This window comes from Pediculus humanus, genomic scaffold, assembly GCF_000006295.1.
Source record: "Pediculus humanus corporis 1103172107737 genomic scaffold, whole genome shotgun sequence".
In the NCBI taxonomy this organism is placed as follows: Eukaryota; Metazoa; Arthropoda; class Insecta; order Psocodea; family Pediculidae; genus Pediculus; species Pediculus humanus.
The window spans coordinates 182,842-207,339 of NW_002987340.1; the positions used below are offsets into that span (position 1 = coordinate 182,842).

The window sequence follows — 24,498 nt, forward strand, 5'->3', positions numbered from 1 at the left end:
AAAACCATTTAAAAAAAAAATAGTTTTTATTTAAGAAATTTTTTTTTTTTATGAGTAGGCTTATAAATACATATTATATACTTATTTTTCCTACCGGCAGGAAATAAAATATGGAACCTTTTAAAAGAATAATTTACAAATTTTTTGGAAAATTATATATATATAGATAGAAGATAAAATGGAGTCTGTTATTCAATTGATTTAAATTTTTTCAAATCATCTTAACTCTTATTGAAAGTGTAACTGAAACCATCTGGAGTTCTGTTCAAATTAAGTTTTCCAGGTGGCAAAAATCTATGGGCTCCGGGTTGAGGGGCTCCGGGAACGGAAAACGGTTGTGGAATACCGGCAGCAGCATAAGCAAGAGGAGCTGGAGTCGCACCGAAAGAATAAGAATATTGCGGAGAGGGTGGTGGTACTTGGGGAGCGTTTTGCGGACGGTAATCCGGATTGTTGTATTCTTCTCTGTATTGACCGTCATCGTATTGGGATGGTGCAGTGTAAGATGGTTGTTGTTGTTGTTGGTACCTCGGTTGAACAGGGACTGCTGGTTGAGCTTGGTATTGAGGTTGAGGTTGATAATATGATTGAGGTTGATATTGTCCTTGATATTGTCCTTGGTATTGGCCTTGATATTGAGGTTGATATTGTGGTTGAGGAGCTGCTGGTGCTGGTGCTGGTGGAGCTGGTGGGGGAACTGGTAAATGATCACCAAAAGCTTGGAAACCATCTTTTCCAGCCGTGTAAGTTACCGTTCTTCTTTGTCCACTACAAAGTGAGTAACGTATAACGATATCGAACACTTAAAATTTAGCTTTTTTTTTTGTTTTGTTTTTAAAACTAGGTAATTACCTTGGGTCTACGTAACTGTAAGAACCTTTTCTGTTTCCAGCAGCATCACTTTCTTCTTTAAATTGAACTCCATCTTCTTGAGTGTAGGCTGAACCGAAAGTTCCGTCTCCGGCTAAATATCTAGTATCGCTGAGAATAGCTGGCACGGGAGCTTCTGGAGCAGCTTTATATTGGGCAGAGCATACAACTGCCAAACCTAATAAAAATATCTGGAGGAAAAAAAATATAAAAAACCTGACATTATCACAACAATCAAAGGTAAGAATAATAATAGTAATAATAATAATAATAATAATAATAATAAAACGCATTTTAAAAAAAAATGTTTGTGTGATTTGCTTGCAGGGAAAATTCACGAGAAAAAGTCATTCTTCACCAAAGGGCGAGTAATTGTAACACTGACCTTTCCGCCGAAGACATTGAATCCTGCTTCCCGTTTATTGCTTCATCGATTCGACCACTCTCGCCTACTAATTACTAGTCCCCCTCCCCCCCGGGAATATAAAACAAGTGGAGAGAGGATCTCATTTTTAAAAGGTAAATTTTAATTTTTTTTTAACCTTTTTAAACATTTAAATCCTTGAGCTCGTTAATAAAAAATTACGTAACAAACATCGTAAGTAAGCACACACTAAAAAAAAAATTGTCGCAAAAATTTATTTCGACAAAAAAAAAAGAAAAAAAATGCGGTGTAACGTTGAGTAAAAAAAAAAAAAAAAAAAATTTCAAATTTTAAAATTGGTTTGGATAATTTTTTTTTTAAAAGGGGGGGACCAAAAGTAATTTTTTGGGCCTTTTTTTTTTTTTTTTTTAACAAAGTCCCTTTAAGGATTTGGAAAGTCCCGGGAAAACAAAACAACAATTTAAAAAGGATTTTAAAATAAAAAAATTTTAAATCCCTTTTAAGTTATTTGTTAAAAAAAAAAAAAGAAAAATATTTTTTTTCAATGTCGAACGATTTTAATATTACAAAAAAAAAAAAAGTAAAAACCCAAACTTTTTGCTCAATTTGAATGGGACGCCATTTTAAAATTTAAAAAAAAAAAAAACAATCACAACCGTTAAAAAAAAAAAAAAAAAACGAAAGTAACGAACGTGTAAATGTTAAACTTTCGAAACACATTTAAAAAAAAAAAAAAAACGTCCCGTAGGAATCTATCCTATCCCGTAGGAATTTCAATGTTAGAGAAATAACCGTCACAACAAAACATCATCAACAGACAATCACTGGAAAATTTTTTAAGAAAATGACCAAAAAAAAAAAAATTTTAAAAAAACGCGAAAAAAGGTACGAAAAAAAAAGGGAAAAATGTCGCGGAAAAAATCCAAAAAAATTCGTCGAAAACAAACAAAAAAAAAAACAAAAACAAACAAACAAGCAAACAAATTTTTTTTTTTTTACTTACGAGCCTACTCATGATGATGATGATGATTAAAGCTCTGTCTATATAGACCAACTGTATCCCTCCTTTGCCATACAATTCTTTATATAGTAGGGGTCACAAGTTTGCCTGCCTGCCTGCCTGCCCGCCCGCCATGGTGGTGGAAACCGTTGTTTTTCTCTCTATCCTTTATAAAATGAGGAAGTTTCGTTTTTATTATCATTATTATCACTATTATTATTATTATCGCGCCGCAATATTTACTTGCGCAAATAATTCTTCACTTTTGGACACTTGGGAATTGTTTTTCTATACTCTTTTCCCTTCCTTCGATCCATCGAACGATTCATCGAACGATCCATCGATCCGACAAATTAATTCTTCTTTCGTCATTAGCGTACCTTAAATTTAAAAAAATTTTTTCCCGAATAATTAATTACGTAATAATAATAATAATAATAATAATTTTTAATAATAATTTTTTTACAGATGAACCAAAAAAAAAAGGAAAAATTTTTTCTCGGCGTGTTCACGACTGGAATTTTTTTAACATTTCACCAATTAATCGCACCAATCAAATTTTGATAATCACGAAAAAAACCGAAGAAACCCGAACGAGTTGCAATTTGTTTCCGAAAAAAAAAAAAGGAAAAATTTTTCAAAGGTACGCAATTTTTTTTTTTTTTTTTTTTTATGCTTTGATAATGATAATAGATGATCGTGTTGTTTGTTGTACACAAAATGGGCGTTGGATTATTCGAGGAAGTGAAAACCATGAGAATAATAATAATAATAATAATAATAATACACTATCGGTGTAAGGTGTGAAAGGTGTAAAATGATAAATCGAGACGTCTGGAAGGCAGGTGGAAAAACCTTAGAAAACCTGAGAAAAAGAAAAGAAGAGTGAAAAACTCTTTTTTTTTTTTTTCATGAACTTTGAACTTTCAACAAACAAAAAAAAATTTTTTTTTTTTTTTTTTTTAATGAATTAAACGAACAAACGCCCTAAAAAACTAAAACAAACGTGAAATTTTTTTAAGTTGAAAAAATCAATTTTGTTTGTTTGTTTGTTAGTAATTTAAACGTAAAATAATCGTTTGTTCTCTTGAAAAACAAAACAAACAGGTTAATTTATTAAAATAATAATAATAATAATAATTACGTTAACAAAAGGATTCCAGGAGTCGCGATTAAAATTTTTTAAAAATTTTCAATGATTACATGGCAAACAAACAAAAAAAAAAATAATGATGATTTTTTCGACGTGTTTGTTTGTAATTTTTTTTGTTGCAAAGATGTACCCCCTCCCCCGCATCTTTTTCCGTTTGTTATGGTTAATAACAAATACTTTAATGTATAAAAAAAATTTAGAATGTTTTTTTTTTTTAAACAAACGAGGCCGAACAAAAAAAAAAAAAAAAAAAAAAACAAAGTCGATCTATAGCCTCAAGGCGTTCACGAACGAGGCTGGTATACGCTTCTCTCTCTCTCTCTCTCTCTTTTTCTCTTTCTCTTTCTCTCTCTCTCACACACTGTCTTGTGGAAGGTTTTCGAAAAGGTATTAGAGTTTTTTTCGTTTTGACCTTGAAATGGAGTTAGTAAAATAAAAACGCGGGAAAAAAACAACTTTTAACCTTAGCCCATTCTTCCATTAGAGATTATTCTATATCTTTGTTTTTCTAAGGTCAAAGTTCATACAGAAGCCAAATCTCTGAGAAAATTCTTTCTCAATTTCTTAAAAAAAAAAAGAGAAACAATTTTTTTTTTTTTTTTTTTTCTTAGTTTTAGGCGGGGTCCTCGACATTTTTGGTCAATCATTTCAGATCGATACGCAATCGATGGGCGGTTTTTGTTTCCTTTCTATTGTCTGTAATACGACAGATTTAAAGAGAAAAAAAAAAAAAAAATCCTCTCACATTCCCGTTCGTTCCCGTTCGCGCGTTCATTCATCAAATAATAATAATAATAATAATAATTACAATATGTTGACAAGCAGATTATTTCGATATGTTATTCACGCCTTTCAATGACATTTTTTTTTTTCAATTTTCAAGGTTTCACCACGCGCAGATTCTCTCTCTCTCTCTCTCAAAAAAAAAAATATTTGCTGCTTCCTATTATTATCAAAAGGTGTGTGTGTGCGTGTGTGTGTGGGATTTTCATTTTAAATGACTTCATCATTCAATCAATCAATCAATCAATCAAAATTGATTAAATAACTTTTATGAAATAAATCTTTTGTTTTCTTTTTGTAAAACATATTAAAATTTTTTGTTCGGTCATTTTTTTTTTTTCGATGGATTTTATTTCCCCGTTCGAAGCAGTAGAGTTATCATTATTATTATTATTATTATCATGACGATTTTCCTCACGCGAGTTTGAAGTTTTTTTTTTTTTTAGAGCCTTCACACACAAACAAACATAATTCCAATTATGGTAATAAAAAAAATTTTTTTTGTATTTTACCCGCAAACAAACACCCAATACAAAACTATTAATAATGATGATTAATTACATGCATTTCCACAACAGAACATTAAATCCACGTGTACCTGATACGGTTCAACCTAATAAAATTATATAATAATTTTTTTTTTCTTTAAAAAAAGTAAACAATGCGGCGTAATTCATTTTGTACATTTATGGAATTTCTAAACCTTAAATAATAATAATAATAATAATAATAATAGTAATAATAATAATAGTAATAATAATGATAATAGTAATAATAATAATAATAAACCGTAATTATGATATTCGATAAGAAATAAAATTTTTTTTTTTTTCGCGGAAAAGTTTAAGAGGGTAAAAAAAAAATTTTCCTTAACGGGAATCAATTTCGTAAGTCTAAACCAAGGGAAAATTTTTTTCCCTCTTTTTCCCCCCTTTTATTATTATTATCACTATTATTTTATGTAACGTAAGTAAATATATGTATATTCAAGGTACGGCGTCGAATCCACGTGAGTTTGACAGGTTCGAAAAAGATTTTAACTTTGTTATAACCGGGGGGGGGGGATGGTAATACATAAATTATCCAGTCGATTCCATAATTAAAAAAACCGTTATTATTATTATAATTATTAAAGTTGGGAGACAGTTTTTTTTGAGAAAAAAAATTTTCATCAGCTTCAAAGACTTTTCACCAGATTAAGCTGAAATTTTCACAGGATTGACTTTTATTTAATATTTTTTTTCTCCAGCGTTACGACGCGAATTACGTCACGTAAAAGATTCATTCGCGTAAGGAAAACGAATTTTAAAAAATTTAAATAAAACGAGAGAGAAACGTTCAGTTAAAAACCGGTTTTCCCTAAATAAATTTTCCATTCGTTATTTTTATGCGTGCCTTGAAATTGAAAGAAAAAAAAAAATTCACATAATCAGGTGATTTTTTTTTAAATCATCCGAAAATAAAAAAAATAATGAATTTTTGTTAATTCCGTTACGTAAAACTCGAATTAACTCAATGATAATAAAATGAATTATCGCGAAAATGTAAATAAAATGGAGGAAAGCCTCAAAAACTCATCGAATATAAATTTTTTTATTAATGATTTATAGAAAGAAGATGATGATGATGATGATCGTTTCACGTCAAAATGTTCAATGTCGAAAATATTAATTCAAAAGAAAACATGAATGAAAAAAAAAAAAAAAAAAATGGATGAGGAGTTGGGATCACAAGGTCACATCACATCCTCCAAAATACTATTTTTTTGGTGAATGGTGGAAAACAACAACGACGTGAATGTGATAAGACGCTTAACCGGAAGCATAATTTAATAAAAGGTACGTAATAATAATAATAATAATAATAATTTATTAATTATGACGCAAATAGAAAAGGAAAAAAATAGATCTTTTAGGTTAGACTCGGTGAGTTATTTTTTTTCTAAGTAATCCGCAGGAATTTCGGAGAGAAAGAAAAAAACGAAAGCTTACGATAATTAAAAAATGTTTTTTGGTCTGCCATCGACCTTGGGGGGACGGGGGGAAGGGTCGACGACCAAACAAACATTCCCTCCCTATTCTAATTCTTTACCAAATAATTATTACGAAATATTAATAAAACAATAAATAAATTAATGTAAATTGTTTTTCTCCCTCTCTCTTGGAGTATTTAAATAAAAAAAAAAAAAAACAGGGAAGGGTGAAAAGGTTCGAGTAAACGTCGTCAAAACCCTTTTAAAATTTTTCCCTTCCACCTCCCTCCCTCCTCCCCCCCCAAAAAAAAAAAAATGAAAACTAAAAATATCGTTTGTGGTCGTTCAAATATTTTTTGTTTTTTGTTTAAATTGCCTAAGGTTTTATTAATATTGCGTGACAATTTTTTTTTTTTTGTTTTTTTTTTTTTTGTTTACAAAAATCGCCATTAATTTTACCTTTCCAAAAAAAAAAAAAAAAATTTATTATTTAATACATAATTAAATATCGAATGTAATCGAAAGTAATACTTAAAAGAAAAGGGAAAAAAAATTGAAAAATTTTTGGCACGTGAAATATTCAATAATTTAATTAATTAATAAAAATTATTATCCCCCCCTCCCGCGTTTTCCGTTCTGGTATATTTTATGCGTTTAAAAATTTTGTTTTTCCCCATCCACCCCCCTTCCCCAATTTGTTTTCCCCGATTTCTGGGAGTAATTTTTTTTTTTTTTTACTGAAATTTAATAATTTATAAAAAAAAAAAAAAAAAAATAAATTATTTTTTTACGCCCTACAAATTATAAATTTACTTTTTGTAATACATAACAAACAATCAAATTGCCTGGTTTTAATTTTCTTTCAAGGTTTGAATTTCATAATACCTGAAAAACAATAAGTTTTTTTTTTTTTTTTTTTTCGACATTTATTCGTTACCGTTGTCATCATTTATTAAATAAAATTATTTTCGCGGCCATTTAAAAATGAATAAAAAAGTTTTGAATTTTGTAGCAAACGAATATCAATAAAAAAAAACAAATCGAAACCCGGAAGAATGAATATGAAACCGTTATCGATAAACAATTTTTTTAAAGTTCAAACCGGGTATTAATTGGTATATCCCCATCGTGATGGGGATATACCAATTATAATAGTTAAAAAAGGGAACGAGTTTGTGCGTTCGCTCTGTGGCCTTCCCACACTAAATAAATCCTACTACTACCTCCTTTGATTCCTGGTCATTTCTTCAATTCACACATATACATGTATAATTTTTTATAAATTAAACCTTAAATTATCCCTCCTGACCATTCGATTAAATTTAAAATATAAACGAAAAGAGTAGATCCCCCCATTCTAAACCAATAATAAATTTTTTAAATAAATTAATTTACGATCTCAATCAATCCGTGGATTCAGAAACAAAAAAAAAAAAAAAGAAACGAATACGGAAAATAATTAACAATGTTAGTAAAAAAATACAGACAATTATTACCCTAAAGCCCAAGGCAAATGGGTCTAAGGCTCGTGCCAAAAACCTGTATTTTGCTTCCAATGTAACTAACTAACTAACTATGTGTTCAGTGTTAGTGCGGCGGCCTGCCAAAGAACTTCGCGCCACGTTCTTGTGCGTGTATGTGTGTGCGTGTATATATTTAGATATATTTGCTTTCTTTCTATCGGGTAACAATTGAGTGGAGCAACAAAACGAAAAGTGACTCTTTTCATGTTTACCTAATAAATACAATTTATTAATTTTATTTAAACATGTCAGGTACTTCATAATAATAATAATAATTAATAATAATATTTGTAATAGCAAAACGTAAAAAAATAAATTTGTTTGCAAATACATGAACTCAAACTTATTTTTTTACAACAAAAAATTAACAATATTTTCTTATCAGTAAATTAATAAATAAATTTAACTGTCGTTATCATTTTTACCAACGTTTGAAAAATTAAAAATAAACGAAAAGTTATTAGAAAAGTAAAAAAAAAAAAAAAAAAAAAAATGGAATTCAGTGCATTATAATATAAATTTTTTTTTTGTAGCAAGTTACGTTGAGAACAAAGTTTATATAAAAAAAAAAAAAAATATAAAGCGTGCTATGACGTAAAAATAATGGCGAACTTGTATTTCAAGAATGATATAGAGAAAGAAAAAGAGAAAAAGAGATAGAGAGAGAGAGAGAGACCGTTAAAAAAACTCTAGGCTTATTAAATTTAAAATAAATATTTTTCGTCATTCTTTCATTCACATACAAAAAAACTTTTTTTTTTTTTCCTCACAAATCTTACGTACGACATTTTTGTTTAAAAAAAAAAAGAATTATTATTATTATTAACATAACGCCCACATTCTGACTTTTAATTTAAGTAAAAAAAAAAATAAATAAAAAAAATTCATAATTTTTAATTACTATTATTTATGTCACACACGAATAAAATGCAAGGTAAAGGACAATATCGAGTGGCCCACCACCTTCCTTCGTCTTTTTTTATTTATTTCTCTCTCTCTCTCTCTCTCTCTCTCTCTCACACACAATTTATTTATTTATTTATTTCCAAGTAACTTTCATACGTATTTACACAGTTTTTTTCTTATTTTTTTTTTTTTATTTGTTATAATTTATCGCATTTAATTAATTTATTTGAAATTTATTTAGGTCAAAATAACAACACGGTTATTTCAAATGTATAAATAATAATAATAATAATAATAATAATAATAATAATAATAATAACAAATCGTAGCGAACTATTTATGAACAAACGAACGAAACAATTTGTTGTTTGAATGATATAAAACAACTTTCGATTGAAAAAGATTTTTTTTTTTTTTTACATTGATATTGTACTTATAATAAAATTTAATAATAATAATGATAGTAATACAGACAAAAATTTTTAATTTAAATATTAATTAATATTTATATGAACGACACCCACGCAACGCCATATTTGATTTCTGTACAAACGAGATTAGAAAAGTTCAAAACTGAAACCCACAATCGTTGTGTTCGGGTGTCAATCCCCTCGAGAAAGTCAATATAAATTCCGTGGTATCCCTCGAGGGGAACCTTATTAACCATTATCACGTCCTTAAGAAAGTAGGTTCTACCTGTCTTGGGGTGGGAAGGGCGAGGGGGCCCCGGCGAAATGACTTCAACATTTTATATTTAAAAAAAAAAAACTCGCATTTATAACATTGAATAATTGCCAGAGACGTGTTTAATTAATTCCGGTACATAATTTAATTAAATAATATATATCTACTTATGTATTTATGTATTTATTTATGTATTTATTTATTTCAGAAAGGATCGGAGCTTTTAAATTTCATTTCCTCGTTTTTATTTCCGATGAAGTCAACATTATCGTCAAATTTTTTAACGCAAGGAAATAAATTTTTTTCACGTTAAAAAAAAGAAGAAAATTTCCAAGTACCGATTCAATTTGGGAAATGCGTCTTTGTTTATACATTCTGGTACGTAAAATAATTTATAATAAAATAAATTTCCCACCCCCCCATTCCCTCATTCCCCTTTCCCGCTTTTTAAAAATAGCAGTCCATTTTTTTTTTTTTTTTTAACCTTGGTGACTCTAACGTACTTTTATCGCCTTAAGGAAAAATTTGTTTGTCGTTTAAAAATTTGCAAAATCCAGTCTAACAATAAAAATTAATAATAATAATAATAATAATAATAATAATAATAATAATAATAATAATAATAATAATATTAATAATAATAATAAAACAGAATAAATTTACGATATCACAAAATAAAATATCAAAAGGTTGAAAATGCAATCACCTTTTTGTAAAAAAAAAAAAAAATCCATCGAGAACTTTAATTAAAACCGTAGCAAATATTATTATTATTATTAGGCGACAAGCTAAACACTTTGAATATTATGAGTAGGTAATAATAATAATAATAATAATAATAAACAACTTTTTGTTCTGATATAAAACGAGATACTAAAAAAAATTTAATAAATTATATTCAAGGACGAGTTTTTTTTTTTTTTTTGCTTTTTTTTTCGAGACTTAAGTTAATTGTAAAAAAAAAAAAAAAAACCGGACGCGGAGAGACGTGTAACTAGAAGAAATTATAATATAAATACAACAACGTCAATAACGAAAATAATAATAATAATTTACCCGGTTAAAGTTGTCAAAAATTAAATCAGAAATTTTCTTTTTTTAAAAAAAAAAAAAAAAACCTTGATCTTACCTACACCAAACCACACGATCTCTCTTGAACAAATATATATTTAATTTAATTAATTACATTTAATTATAAAGGGAAAAATAAAAACCGAAAGCAGAAATCAATTTCCGTTTTAAATCAAAACAATGGCGGTAAACTTAGAAAAAAAAAAATGTAAACCAAAATCAAGGTTTTTTTTTTTAACGTTGGTAAGATTTTTGGCATTTTAATGCTACCAATAGTAAAAAAAAAATTTTTTTTTTTTTCCTTTTCAGATAATTTATTGGTGTCATCCAAACTCCAAAGCATTTCCGGCACCTATTTCCGAACGAAACACATCGAGATTCATAATAAACAATCGTAAAAAGTTCCTCTTTAATAAACCTTTCATCGAAATGTACACCAAAGCAGAATCGGTCGATAGGGAAACCATGAAATTTTCCGATGAACCTCATCGGACCAGTCGTCATCGCGATTATCCAATCGTTGAAGAATCGTTTATCGAAAAAAATTATCGTGAAACGTTTGAAAATTATGAAAAATATTTAACGAGAAACAAATGGACGAATGCTCACAGTGAAATTAGTTACAGTGTTAATTTGAAAGAACAAACGAGTCGAAACGAGGACGATGACAATTCCGACAGGCGAACAAACGACAATCGTTTGAAAAATGAAGGTTCGGAAAAAAAATTATACGCGAATGAAAATAGTGATTATGATTTTAGGACAAAAGATTTTATTGTGCCTGAATTGGTGACGACGACAACTTTTGAACCTCAAACAACCGAAATTATTTACACACCTACAACAACAACATTTAATACGGAAAAAGAACACGAACAACCGAGTACAGGTTTTTTTTTCAATTCAACAAAACAAGAAAATTTAGTTCCAAAAAAATCCGAGTCAATGTCAACAACAATACCAACGTTTCCTTGGATAAATAACGAAAAAGTGCAAAATGATAATGATAATAACCCGACAACCGCAAACCCTCAATCCAACGATAATAATATAACTGATATCAAATTTGATACATCTAATCATAGGCAACAAGTCGACGATGAGGACGATAAAACGAAAACGAAATCAAATCATTTTAATAACCAAACCGTTAAACCAAAGATACATAAAAATCATCGAAGGGAAACATTAAACGATCACAGGCAAAGAAGCATAGAAGACTACGAAGAGGAAAATTATTACGAAGACGAAGAAGTTGATTACGAAGAAGAAGAAGAGGAGAGAGAAGGAGAAGAAGAAGCAGAAAAACACTACGAAGAAGATGAAAAGGAGTACGAGGAAGATGAAAAGCAGTATGAAGAAGACGAAAAGCAGTACGAGGAAGATGAAAAGGGATTTGACGAAGACAAGGAAAATGACGAACAAAAGGAACGTGACGAAGAGGAAAAACGATTAGAAAAAGAAGAAGAAAGACGAGTAAAGGAAGAGGAAAAACGATTCGAAGAAGAGGAAAAGCGATTCGAAGAAGAGGAAAAACGTTTCGATGAAGAAGAGAAACGTTACGACGAAGAGGAAAAACGATACGACGAAGAGGAAAAGCGATACGACGCGCAAGAGGAAAATAGGAAATTCAAGGAAACGGAAATGCAAAATTATCAACAAACGGGAGATGTCGATAAGAAAACGGAAGTTGACGATCGTAATAAATTTAGTTACATAGTCGATGAGGACAATTATCGAAAGTATCGAGTCGAAGAAAGGACAATAAATGGATTTATTGTTGGAGAATATGGCGTCGTTAAACGTGACGATGGAAGTTTAAGAGGTGTTCGATATACGGCTGACGGTTCAGCAAATCCACAATTGATACACGATGCTTTAATGAAGTTCCTTTCGTTGTGATTTTTTCTTTTGGATCCCCACAACAACAACCAAATAAGTTATTATGGAAAAATTGTCAACAACCTTCTAACGTAAATATCTCCCTCTCTCTCTCCCTTTCCCCCCCCCGCTCCGCCTCCCATAGAAAAAAAAAACATTAATTTTCGACCTTGCACGTAGATTAACTTTCCAATTATTCCGGATACACCCTGACAAAAAATTTTTTTTTAATGACAAACTGGAACGTGATTATTTAAATACGTAACTTTTTTTTCTTTTTTTCCAGATTTCATTCCAGACGCATGAAAAAATTTCAATTAAACGCAGGCCTCCGTTCGTATATCACAAAAGTGATTTCACTTCACTCAAAAATTTTCTTTTTCGCTCCTCCCCCCCCCCTTTTTAATTGTATAAAAATATATAGAAATGTAATTTTTTTTTTTTATAAATAAATTATTTTTTATATAAATTTTTTTATTTTTCGTAATTTAATTACTTCATTCATTAATAATTATTATTATTATTACCGTTTGTTTCTTTGTCGAAATAATAATAATAATAATAATAATTTTTTTCGAGCCCTGACATTTTCAAAAAAAAATTCATTCATTTTTATTTAGTTTTTTTTATTTTTATTATTTATTATCATCTCTCTCTCTCTTTCTCACTGCTACCACGTCGTAAAATTACGTGGCAGGAAAAGGAAAAGAAAAAAAAATTACAAAATAAAGACGGTAAAAAAAAAAGTTTTAAAATGGCGTCCTTCTTAACTCTTCTATCTTTTTTTTTTTTTTCTTAGTTTTTTACCCTTTACCTGTTTTAGAACAAACAGAAAATTCTAAACGAGGGGGGCGTTCCTTTTAACGTTCGTAAATTTCCATTCAGTTCGTTTTACTTCTTATTTTTCTTTTTTCCTTTAGTTTCCGTTCGTTTTTTGTTCCATTTAATAATAATAATAATAATATAAGGAGAGAGAGAGGGAGAGAGAACCTTCTATTAATATTTTAAAGGTCTCAGGTGACGCGCTTCACCGTCTCCGCCCAATTTGCAACAAGTTAACCCGTGTTTCAAATTTCAAATTATACGTTATACCTTTCACTATACAATTTTTTCATTTTTTTTTTTTGGGCGTTTCCGGTGCCTTTTTCCCCCCTTCCCCCCATCTTTTCCCTTTTCTATTCGTCTTCAAGACATTTTTCTTACAAGTAGAGTCAATTCGTTCTCACAGACATTTTTTTTTTCTTAACGTTTTTTTTTTTTTTTTTTTCTTTCTTTATTTGGAATTTAATGTCAAATCTTTATTTAAAAAAAATTTTTTTTATGTAATATTATCATTGTATATTCTTACTTATATATATATTTTTTTAACAGGTTTAGTCAGCAAGATGTTTTTATCATAATAATAATAATAATAAAAAGGATAACGTTTTAAATTCAGGTATAAAAAAAAAAAAAAATTGCAACCTTCCTCCGCGATATACAATTACAAATATCCTAAAAACGTAAAAAAAATCTTTTTTATACAAAAGATTTTTTTTCTTTTTTCTTTCATTTTTTTTTCTCAGTTAATTATTTTTATATGTAAACCCCGTATAAGATAATAATGATAATAATAATAATAATAATAATAATAATAATAATAATAATGATATAATTAAAACAAGACGAGATTTTCACGTACATAATTTTTCACGCTCGTAATTAATTTACAATTGATTATAATCAAACTTGTTTTAAAAGGGTTGTTGGTTGTTGTTGTTGTTGTTTGTTGCTGTTAAGAATTTATGTATTATGCGGTTAACTTATACCAAATAAGAAAAAATAATTTTTTTACACGTTAATAAGGTGATGACGACGACGACGGCGGCGGCCATTTTTTTTTCGGTTAAAACCGTCCAAGTAAATTATTTTCGGTTGATTTAATAATACCTTAAAGGCATCCATTAAACAAATTTTTTATTTTTGAAAAAAAAAAAAAAAAAAGATTTTTTGTTGTTATACCTTTTTTTTTTTTTTTAAACAAATTAATTCGTAACATTTTGCCGTAATTGTTAATAAGATACAACCTAAATCAGGTAGAAGGTACGTTTAATTTTTTTTTTTTTTTTTACACAATCGCAAATTAATAATGAATTGGTTACGTAAAAAAAAAAAAAAATGGCGAACTCGAATAATTTTTTTAATTAAATGCGAGATTAAACCTTTTTAAAATAACCGGATAAACCTTTGATAAGTCATCGTACCTGAAAATTACAGGACGACAATTTTAAAATCGATTAATTAATTAATAATAATAATAAATTAAATATTTTTATCAAAGGATGATTTGTATAATTGCAAAAATTATTTTTATTCATAAAAAAAAAAAAAAAACAAAGAACGTGTCAACAGACAATTGTTAAACGAATCTCACACTAGCTAGCAGATGATGACATACGAAACGAGGGGGTAAAAAGGCATTGAAAAAACGGGGGAAAAGAAAAAAACCTGAACAACCAAAGTTTAATCTTATTGGTTATTTAAATAAAAGAAGGGTGGAGTTTTTTTCAAACTACCCTTAACCGTAAAAGGTTCGTCATCATTTTTTGTTTAACCTTTCATGGGTTCGGGACATGTTTTCCCTTTTTTTTCTCTCTTTTTTTTTTTTTTTAAATTAAATAAATAAGTAAATAAAATATATATACATATAAATTTTTTTGTCGTTTGTTTTTATATACTATATGCGAGTTTAACGGTTTTTTTATTTCGTCTTCGCTCTCTCTCTATGGATTCGAATACGAGTTTATCGCCTACGCAAACACCGGATATAAGAATCGGAAAACTTTCAGGATCCTCAAGTAAGTTTTTTTCTCATTATTATTATTATTTTGTGGTTGAAACGCAATAGAAATTAATAATAATAACAAATCGTTTTAAAAATTATTATTGTTTGTTTTTCTTATTGTCGACAACCGCCATTGTTCTTAAATTTTCACGGGTGATTTAAACTTATTAAAAATGTTTTATTTATTAATCGATTATTAATAATAATAATAATAATGATAATTACGTATGATACCTTTTGATACATTTTCATCTCGGTGGGAAAAGGAAAAACGTTTTAAAAAAATTACAAACCGGAAGTTTTAAACATCATCATCTGTGGTGATTTTTAATCGTTACGGTCCATATGTCACTATTTTCACACGGTTTCCCGTTTTTTCCCTTTTTTCCCTTCTGGATCATACGCTTTAAACAAATTTTATTTTTTTCGAAAACGATTTTTCTTTCGCTTAAATAACAAACAAACAAAAAGTTTGTCGTTAGTAGTTGCAAAAATTCCTCGCGTTTTTATTTATTTATTTATTTATCGACTCCCCTTCCCCGTTTTATTTTTAGAAAACATAATAATGATGATAATAAAATTTATAAATAATATTTTAATATTTAAATAAAATAACAATTTTATAAAAAAAAACACGCCGTCATGATTTAAATAATAATAATAATAATTCGAAATGGTAATTTAAAGTACCTGATATAGAAGTTACCCCGGGAAAGACATTTTTTTTTATTGCATGCCAATTATTATTATTATTATTATTGCAATGAAAGCAATTTTATTACATGGTTATTATTTTATTTTTCCTTCTTCTTTTCTTTTTTTTTTTTTTTGGACGCCGCGGAAACCCAAAAAAAAAGGTAACAATGAAAATGTTTTGTGAAAATAAAAATTGGTCAATACAATGGAGATGGGCTGTGTGACTCTTTGGATTGGGAAAAGCGAAAAGGGGACCGATGACGAGAGTGTGCGGCTAACACAAAGACATGCAACAACCCAATCAGGTACCTTCTTATAAGGTTCTGCCTTATTTCTTCACCCCCCGCCTCCCTTCCTTCCTTCCCTCCCTTCTTTTTAAAGAGTTGTCAATAATATTTATTTATCATAAACTTTTTCCATTTCTTTTTTTGCGCATTTTATCCAAAATAATAATAATAATAATAATAATAATAATAATAATAATAATAATAATAATAATAATAATTAATACGATTTGTGTTTTTGAAAATGTTACGAATAAACGAATTTGGTTGTCGTCGTCGTCATCGTCATTTTGTTTGTTTTGTTTAAACAAATTAAAAATTTATTAAATAACAAATCGACACGGACGTCATATAAATTCATCCGAAAATAGTAATAATAATAATAATAATAATAATTTTCTTCATGTCGTACCTCGGATCAATTTTTTTTTTTTTTATTCTATGCTTCATCGAATTTCTTTCCAAGTTAAATCGACATTTTTCTTTAAATAAAAAAAGTCTTTAAAAGTGTTGTTTGTCGGTGTTTTGTTTGTTCGTTTGTTTGTTTCCTTATTTCTTTCTTTCTTTCCAACAACAACAACAACAACCGGATCGATTTTCAACGTTTTTTTTTTTTTTTTTTTTGTATTTATTTAATAATTTTTTGTTAAGGTCAGGGTCAGATTAAATGTATGTGGATTGATCGTTTTCGCATTTTATTAAATATTATTATTATTATTATTATTGGAATTTTCCTTAAAATCTTACGCATTATATTATTATTATTATTTATAAAAAAATTTCCCTTTTACGATTCGAGTGGGTGATTTTATTACGGTAAAAAAAAAAAAACCTTTTTTATTTTTTTTTTATTACATGAAAAGTTATGACATTAATTGTAACAACCATTTTATTAACCTTTTAAACTTTTCGGCTTTTAGAGTTATCGATTGTAAATTTTTTTTTTTTTTCGGTGGTAAAATCGATCCGTTTAAGCATTAAAAAAATAAAAAAATTTCTTTTTTTATTTCTATTGGGTTCGAGAGTTCATTGATCTCTCTCTCTATCTCTCGGCCTCTCTTTGAATTTTCCCTACCTGAAATCATTTCTACTCTTTTTTAAGAATTAAGAGAAAATTTTCTTTTTTTTTTTTAATAGAAAAAAAGATTACATTTTTTTTTCTCCTTTCTTTTTCTTTTCTTTTCTTTTTGTGTTAAAAAAAAAAAAAAATTGACAAAGATGTAAGCATATTATTCAAAAATAGTACAAATATAGTAGTATTATTATTATTATTATTAATACGTATTTATCTTGCAGGGTGGTCTACGATTAGTTAATAATGATTATATTTAAAAAACGCAATAAACATTTTAGGTGTTAATTTTTCAGAGAGAGAGAGAGAATAAAAAAATTTGAGAGAACCCTTGTTTTGCCACTGAGAAGGTGGGTGTGCGGACACACAGTCAAACCAATCAAATTTGTCTGTTTTTTACCCCGAAAAAAAAAATGGGACGGGGGGTTGAAAAATCTTTTTTGATTTTTGACATTTTATAAATTATGTATTAGGGTCAAAAATCACAACTCAGATCGCTATTAAAATTCTTAAAAATAGACTCAAACGAATTATAAAGTTAATAAAATTATTAATAAATAAAACATCAATAATAACTTATTACATAACTTATCTACACACACCCTGCACCAACGCACCCCTGGAAAAAACACTTTTATTTATTTCTTTTCCTACCACTTGCTTCTTTTTCTTTTCATTTTCTAAATATACCTTACTCTTAGTTTCCGGTATATTATTTATTTATTTTACCGGATGTTACAGGTTTACTTATAAAAAAAAAAAGTATTTAAAAACTTAACAAACGAGGGTATATTTTATGTTCATTGGGAGGGGTAGGAAAAAAGTTTTAAAACGAGTTAAAGTTACTGAAAAAAAAAAAAAATTACCTATCAAGCAATTCAACCGAAACATTATAAACACTAAAAAACGTAAGCAAAGGTAAAAATTTTTTTTTTTTAAACCGGAAATAGGGATGTTCTCTCCTTTTTTTGTTATTAAAAAACAGATGCATTAATAAATTGCAAAGATTGAATATTGTCATATGGTTCCGGATAATTTTCATGGGTCATCTGTGAGAGCATTCCCACGGAAAAAAAAACAAAAAACAAATTACCAAACATCAATTAGAAATAACATTAGAGAGAGAGAGAGAAATACGACATATGTGATTAAAAACAATGATAATAATGATGATGACAATGTTTACAGGTCGCATACTTTATGATATCCCGTGCAAAGTATGCCAAGATCATTCATCGGGTAAACACTATGGTATATTTGCTTGCGATGGATGTGCCGGATTTTTTAAAAGGTCCATTAGAAGGAGCAGGCAATACCTTTGCAAAGCCAAATCGGAGGGAAGTTGCACCGTCGATAAAACGCACAGGAATCAATGTAGAGCATGCAGGTTGAAAAAGTGTGTGGAAGCGGGAATGAATAAAGATGGTACCTTATACTTTGATTTTTTTTTCTTTAAAAATTAATAAAAAAAAGGCACCTTAACTATGTATATGTTATTTTGGTTAAAGCTGTTCAACACGAAAGAGGACCCAGGAATTCGACCCTACGTCGTCAAATGGCTTTTTATTTTAAAGAGCCTTGCGACACAACATCTGACATCGGATGCGGGCCCTCTGTTAGTCCTATTCTACAGCATTCTCAAACTCACGTACTTGACTTGGCTTTACCGAAAATTCCCACGAGCGTGTCACCGCGATCGGAATCAAACGGATCACCACTTATGCAACCAACGATGGCTGCTGCCTTTTTATTCGGACAAACACTTATTCCTAAGGTGAGAAAAAAATCACTTTTGCGAAATAACAAAAAAAAAAAAAAAAAAATTGAAGCAATTATACTCTAAGTGAACGCGACCGCAATTTTCAGTTGACGCCAAATTTTACCCTAACAAACGCCATACCTTTGGGTTCCGTTGAGGCCTTATGTGAATCGGCAGCGAGATTATTGTTCATGAATGTCACGTGGGCAAAAAATGTACCCGCGTTCACTAGGCTTAATTATAAAGATCAGGTACGTTTTTTTTTTAAATTCCGATTCGGAACGCGAATCATAATCTTGCGGGGAAAAAAACTCATTTAAACCATTTTCTTACAGCTTCTTTTACTCGAAGAAAGTTGGCGTGAATTATTTGTATTAAGTGCATCGCAATTTATGTTACCATTAGAATTGGTAGATCTTTTAACGGCTCACACGACGGTTACTGCCAATTCGGAAAAAGCTTTGACGATAGCACAGGAAGTCAAACAATTTCAAGAAACTTTAATAAAATTCAAACAACTTCACGTGGATATACACGAATACGCGTGTTTAAGAGCAATCGTCCTATTCAAAACTTGTAAGATATTTTTTTCTTTTTTCTTCGTTTTCAACATGTAGCAAAAAGCAAAAAAACTTATCGGAAAATATATATTATTATCTCGCAGCTTTTGATCCGAGTAATAACACCGTCACGTCGAGTACGGCACCGTCGTCAAGTGGAGAAGGGAAAACTCTTCACGATTTGGCAGAAGTGGCAGCCGTTCAAGATCACACGCAACTCACCCTTAACAAATACATATCTGCGGCACATCCGACGCAACCTTTTCGATTCGGAAAATTATTATTACTTTTACCAAGTCTTAGATCTGTATCGAATAATACCATAGAAGAACTTTTTTTTAGGCGAACGATCGGTAACATTCCCATCGAAAGGATAATATGTGATATGTACAAAGCGAGCGACTGATGCTTTAGTTCCTTTTTAAAAAACTTTTTTACAATCGCAACGGTATCCGCATTTTAATAATAAAAAAAAAAAATAATAAGTTTTTATGTACCTAATTGTAAATAAATCCTATGTATAAAATATATATATATGAAAAAGAAGAAGCTAAGTCGTGTAAACTACATAACGTGCCTTATATACAATTATAGAAATTATTTTTTATTTAAAATCTATGTCGAATTGTTTTCAAATCATTTAAAAAAAGGGTGCGTCAGTCACCATCACCATAATCCCTCAACATCAGAACCTCAAATAAAAAAAAAAAAATAAAATAAAATAAAAACCTTATTTTCCATGTATAATAGACGATGACGATGAGGACGTCGACGACGACGACGACGACGACTGGCCGCCCGGCCGACGATAGATTTAAAGTAATTCCTAGAAGAAGAAAAAAAAAAAAAGGATTAAAAACTGCGGCGGCTCATCTATCCAAAGCCACAAAGAACCGGCAAAAAGGTAAACATCAAAGACAATTTTTTTTTTTTTTTTTTTTCCAATAATCATTTGTTCTCACAATAGAATTGGCTAAAATTAGAATCGGAAAAGAAAAAAAATACAAAAAAAAATTGATCCGTAAACTTTGACACGATAAATTAATTGCAAACGGGTTTTTTAACGATCATTGATTCATTATAAAAAAAAAATTTCGAGGAAGTGAGATAGCGAGAGAGAAAAAGAGAGAGAGAGAGAGAAAAAAAAAAGAATTTTTTTGCGAAAACAAACAACCCCCATTTAAATCCGTGATATGTTTTAGGCAATTATGTGTTCCCTCGTTATACACGCTTCGATAAACATTTCCTTTCAATTTTTTTAAATCTCGTGCAGCGTTAAATTCTTCTTCTTCTTCTTTTCCTTCTTATTATTATTATTATTAAAAATGACCGTTTAAATAATAATAATTTTTTTACCTATCGATATACCTTAATTTTCACGGATTTCCCTCCCTAAAAAAAAATCGTCATTTCGCTTTTCGCCTTATTGATGTTTTCCTGATTTTATCATTCTTATCAGACAAAAAATTTTATTGTTTATTTCGGACGTAAATTTTAGGGTAAAATCGTGTTTTTTTTTTTTTTTTTCAAAAATAATTTTCCAAACATCTGATATTTTATAAAGTTTGATGAACCTTTTTTTTTTTTAGGCGCGACATTAAACAATATCGTTTGTTTTAATTTAACACACGCGTAAAAAACAATTTACTCATTGTTTATTTAAATGATAAATTCAAATTTTTATCAAAGGTAACAAAAAAAAAATTATAATTACGTACACGCACGCAAACGCACACACGCACACACACACACGCACTGTTTATATATATTTTATTTATCTTTTGATGAAAAAAAAAAAAAAGGTTTCTCTTCAATTACTTATAGAAGAAAATAAAAAAAAAAAAATTGTTTTGGTAAAGGGCCCGATGTTAAATTATAAAAGAGAATAAAAAAAAAAAAGAAAAGAAAAAATGATGGAGTCGTCTGTGGCAGAAAAAGAGAGAGAGAGAGAGAAAAACTCCTGTCCTTCTCTCATCATCATCATCATCATCCCATTGCATTCAATGTAATTCACTTTCATATCTGATTTCTGACAGGTCTTTTGTACTTACTCTCCTTTTTTTTCCGTACGGGGAATTTTCTCAGGTAAAGATGGTAGGTACCCGCAGGGTATGGTCGTGAGTAAAGGGCATACTATTTTACATTTAACTAAGTAATATGAACCTTTTTGTCATTGAACTTTTTCGAATCGAATCGCGCACTTCAACATCATTATTATTATTATTATTATTAGAGAATCGCTTCTTCTTTTTTTTTTTTTTCCTATTTCAATGAGTCAAATCAAAATGGTAAATACCCCCGTGTGGCATGAAAATATATAAATAAACTAAAATGTGGGAATTTAATAAATTTATTCTTAATAATAATAATAATAATAATAATAATAATAATAATAATAAATGACAACAACACAATCAATCGTTATATCGATAAGGATAAAAAAAAAAAAATAGACAAAACAACTTTTTTTAAACAAGACAATTGTTAATTATGTACGGTGTAGCAGACGACAAAAGACTTTTCTTCTTTTCTAACGCATTAAAAAAAAAAATACAAAAAAAAAACACTTTAATATAATTTTTTCACGTATATTTTTTCGCAGATTATCATTATCATTTAAAAAGTTATTAATAAAAGTCGTTGACCTTTAAAAGGCTCGAGCCTGCGTTGTTTAAAAAAAATTTTTTTTTTTTTTTATTCCTTTTCTCTATGACGTTGTCATGAAAAGATTATTATTATTATTATTATTATTATTATTATGTCAAAGAGATCATAGTCGTTTTAGAAAAATGACTTTTTATTTAATACTCGTCACTTTTTTTTTTTTTTTAAATACAATTATAGAAAAAAAAGAAGCCTTTTTAAAAAAAAACGTCTAATTAAAAATAAAAAAGGAAAGAAAGAAAGGAAATTGCATTGTGGAATACGTTGACCTTTGAAAAAAACCTTTTTTTTCCTTTTAGTAGTTAATGAAATGAAAAATTTGTCGGTTCGCTACGGAAAATTGTCAATTTTTTTTTTTAAAGAAAAACAATGTGATAAGAGACCGTACAGTTTAATGGGAAAATTTACGAATACGATTAAAAATTCAAAATTTTCAACAACGTAAAAAAAAAACGCGGGAAAATAATAATAATAATAATAATAATAATAATTCACACAAAAAGTACTAAAATAAAAAAAAATTAAGAAAAGAAAATCGTTGTAAGTTTTTTTTTTCCGCATTAATTTTTTTAAAAAAAAAAAAGCACTTCAAAAGTTTTTTTTTTTTTTTTTTTTTTTTTTGAAACTGTTACTAATTTTTTAAGTGGTTAAACTTTATATTAAAAAAAATATCTTAAGTAACTTTTCTCTCTCTCTCTCTCTTTCTTTCTTTGGGGTTCTTTGATTTTTTCATTTGCGGTTAATAACAATAATAATAATAATAGAAGCAGATGTTTTATTTTTTCGCCATTATAATTAGTTGTAAAAGTGTGTTAAATTTTGCCCTATAAAAAAGTTAATCAAAAAAAAAAAATTTTCATTAACTAATTCTAAAATAGAAAATATGTTACGGTTACGTTAAATTATCTTTGTTTGTTTTACAACAAAAAAAAAAAGGAAAAAGGTTCCGAACTAAATAAATTTCTTTTTTTAAAATAAAAATAAAAATTACAAATTGTTTATAGTTGGTAAAATACAATCAATAGACATATGATGTCGTACATATAAAGAAAAAAAAAGAGAGAGAGAGAGAGAGAATGAAAATCTCAACTGTCATATTAAACGCTGAGGGATTTCGACATCCCATTCTATTCTATATATATTTACTCTAAAAATTAATCCTTATAATGCAGCGGTGAAAAATCAAAATGGCCGCGCGTACATCAAAAAGCCAAAATAATAATGTGACGTTTACGTACGGGGATATAAGGGAAACAGAGGCGATATACTCCCGTAAAAAAAAAAAAAAAATTCAAACAACAACAACTGACTAAATAATATTAAAACCCCAGAATAAAAAGTAAAAAAAAAAAGAGAGAGAGAGAGAGAGAAAAAAAGGCCCTTTTTTCCTCTTTTTTTTTTTTTTTTGCCTTTGTGTCCTCTCAATGGAATATTCTTTCGTTTGAATGCGTCCGAAATCAACACATTCGACAACGTAGTACGAACCGTAATAATAATAATAATAATAATGATAATAATAATAATTGAGATTCTTGTCGAAGAGGGCGGTTAAACACTCTTTTACTCCCTTCCCCAACCCCTCATCACCACCCTCCCAATTGTATTTACACCCATTATTCGTCTTCATGTCATCATATAGTCTCTCTCGTATTATTATTGTCGCATAACAACAACAACAACAAAAAAATTTGTCAAATTTTTATTATTATTAATAATTTTTTGAAACGTCAAACACACGCACGCGCACACACGCACACGCACAAATTTTTCCTTTTTTCCCTTAAATTGTATTTCGAAGAAACATTTCTTACTTTAAACAAAATAATAATTTTTCATCCATATTTTTCCCAAATTATCATTTCAAATAATAACAATATTAATAATAATAATGATAATGATAATGATAATGATAAAGACTCGTTTCGGTATCGCAATTTTCAATTTCATAACATTTTTTTTTTTTTTTTTTTACAAATGAATTTCATAAAAAAAAAAAATTTAAATACAGGTGATTAGTAACAACCCTCAAAGAACCCGTATTTAAATCTACCCTTTTTTTAGCAACAGAAACATTTTAAACAAAAAAAAAAAAAAGTCCTTAAAGTTCAAAAGGTTATTTTTTTTTATTTTTTTTTAAAACTAAGAGTTAAGAACAATCGAAAAGTGGAATTTTGTTTTAAAAAAAAAAAAATTTATTCCGACTTTAAAAAGGTAACAGAGTGTAAAAAATTATGTTTTTGTTTTTTTGTTTTCATAACCGCAAAACATAATTATTATTATTAATTGCAACAAATCGAGTTACAAGATAAAATTTTATATTTTTTTTAAACGTGTTTTCGAATTATGTTTGATTTAAAATAATTTGTCGGTTATCATTATTTGATTTTATGTTTGTTTCGATAATGTTCCTT

The 24,498-nt window shown here is 28.5% G+C and overlaps 3 protein-coding genes across 3 annotated transcripts; 2 read left to right on the plus strand and 1 right to left on the minus strand.

Annotated features, from left to right (window-relative positions):
* Positions 1–221: 221 nt before the first annotated feature.
* On the minus strand, positions 222–1,163 carry Phum_PHUM331440 (Endocuticle structural glycoprotein SgAbd-8, putative; the record flags this gene model as incomplete). Its single annotated transcript, XM_002427530.1, has 2 exons — positions 222–768; positions 853–1,163. The coding sequence occupies 2 exons, from the start codon at positions 1,161–1,163 to the stop codon at positions 222–224; spliced, it is 858 nt and encodes a 285-aa protein (XP_002427575.1).
* A 9,613-nt stretch (positions 1,164–10,776) lies between these two features.
* On the plus strand, positions 10,777–12,249 carry Phum_PHUM331450 (uncharacterized protein; the record flags this gene model as incomplete). Its single annotated transcript, XM_002427531.1, has 2 exons — positions 10,777–11,601; positions 11,902–12,249. 2 exons carry the CDS (start codon positions 10,777–10,779, stop codon positions 12,247–12,249), a joined length of 1,173 nt encoding a protein of 390 aa, XP_002427576.1.
* Positions 12,250–18,270: 6,021 nt separating this feature from the next.
* Positions 18,271–19,829, plus strand: Phum_PHUM331460 (Orphan nuclear receptor NR2E1, putative; the record flags this gene model as incomplete). The annotated part of the gene is made up of 5 exons (XM_002427532.1): positions 18,271–18,529; positions 18,613–18,878; positions 18,971–19,114; positions 19,199–19,439; positions 19,528–19,829. The coding sequence occupies 5 exons, from the start codon at positions 18,271–18,273 to the stop codon at positions 19,827–19,829; spliced, it is 1,212 nt and encodes a 403-aa protein (XP_002427577.1).
* Positions 19,830–24,498: the final 4,669 nt, after the last annotated feature.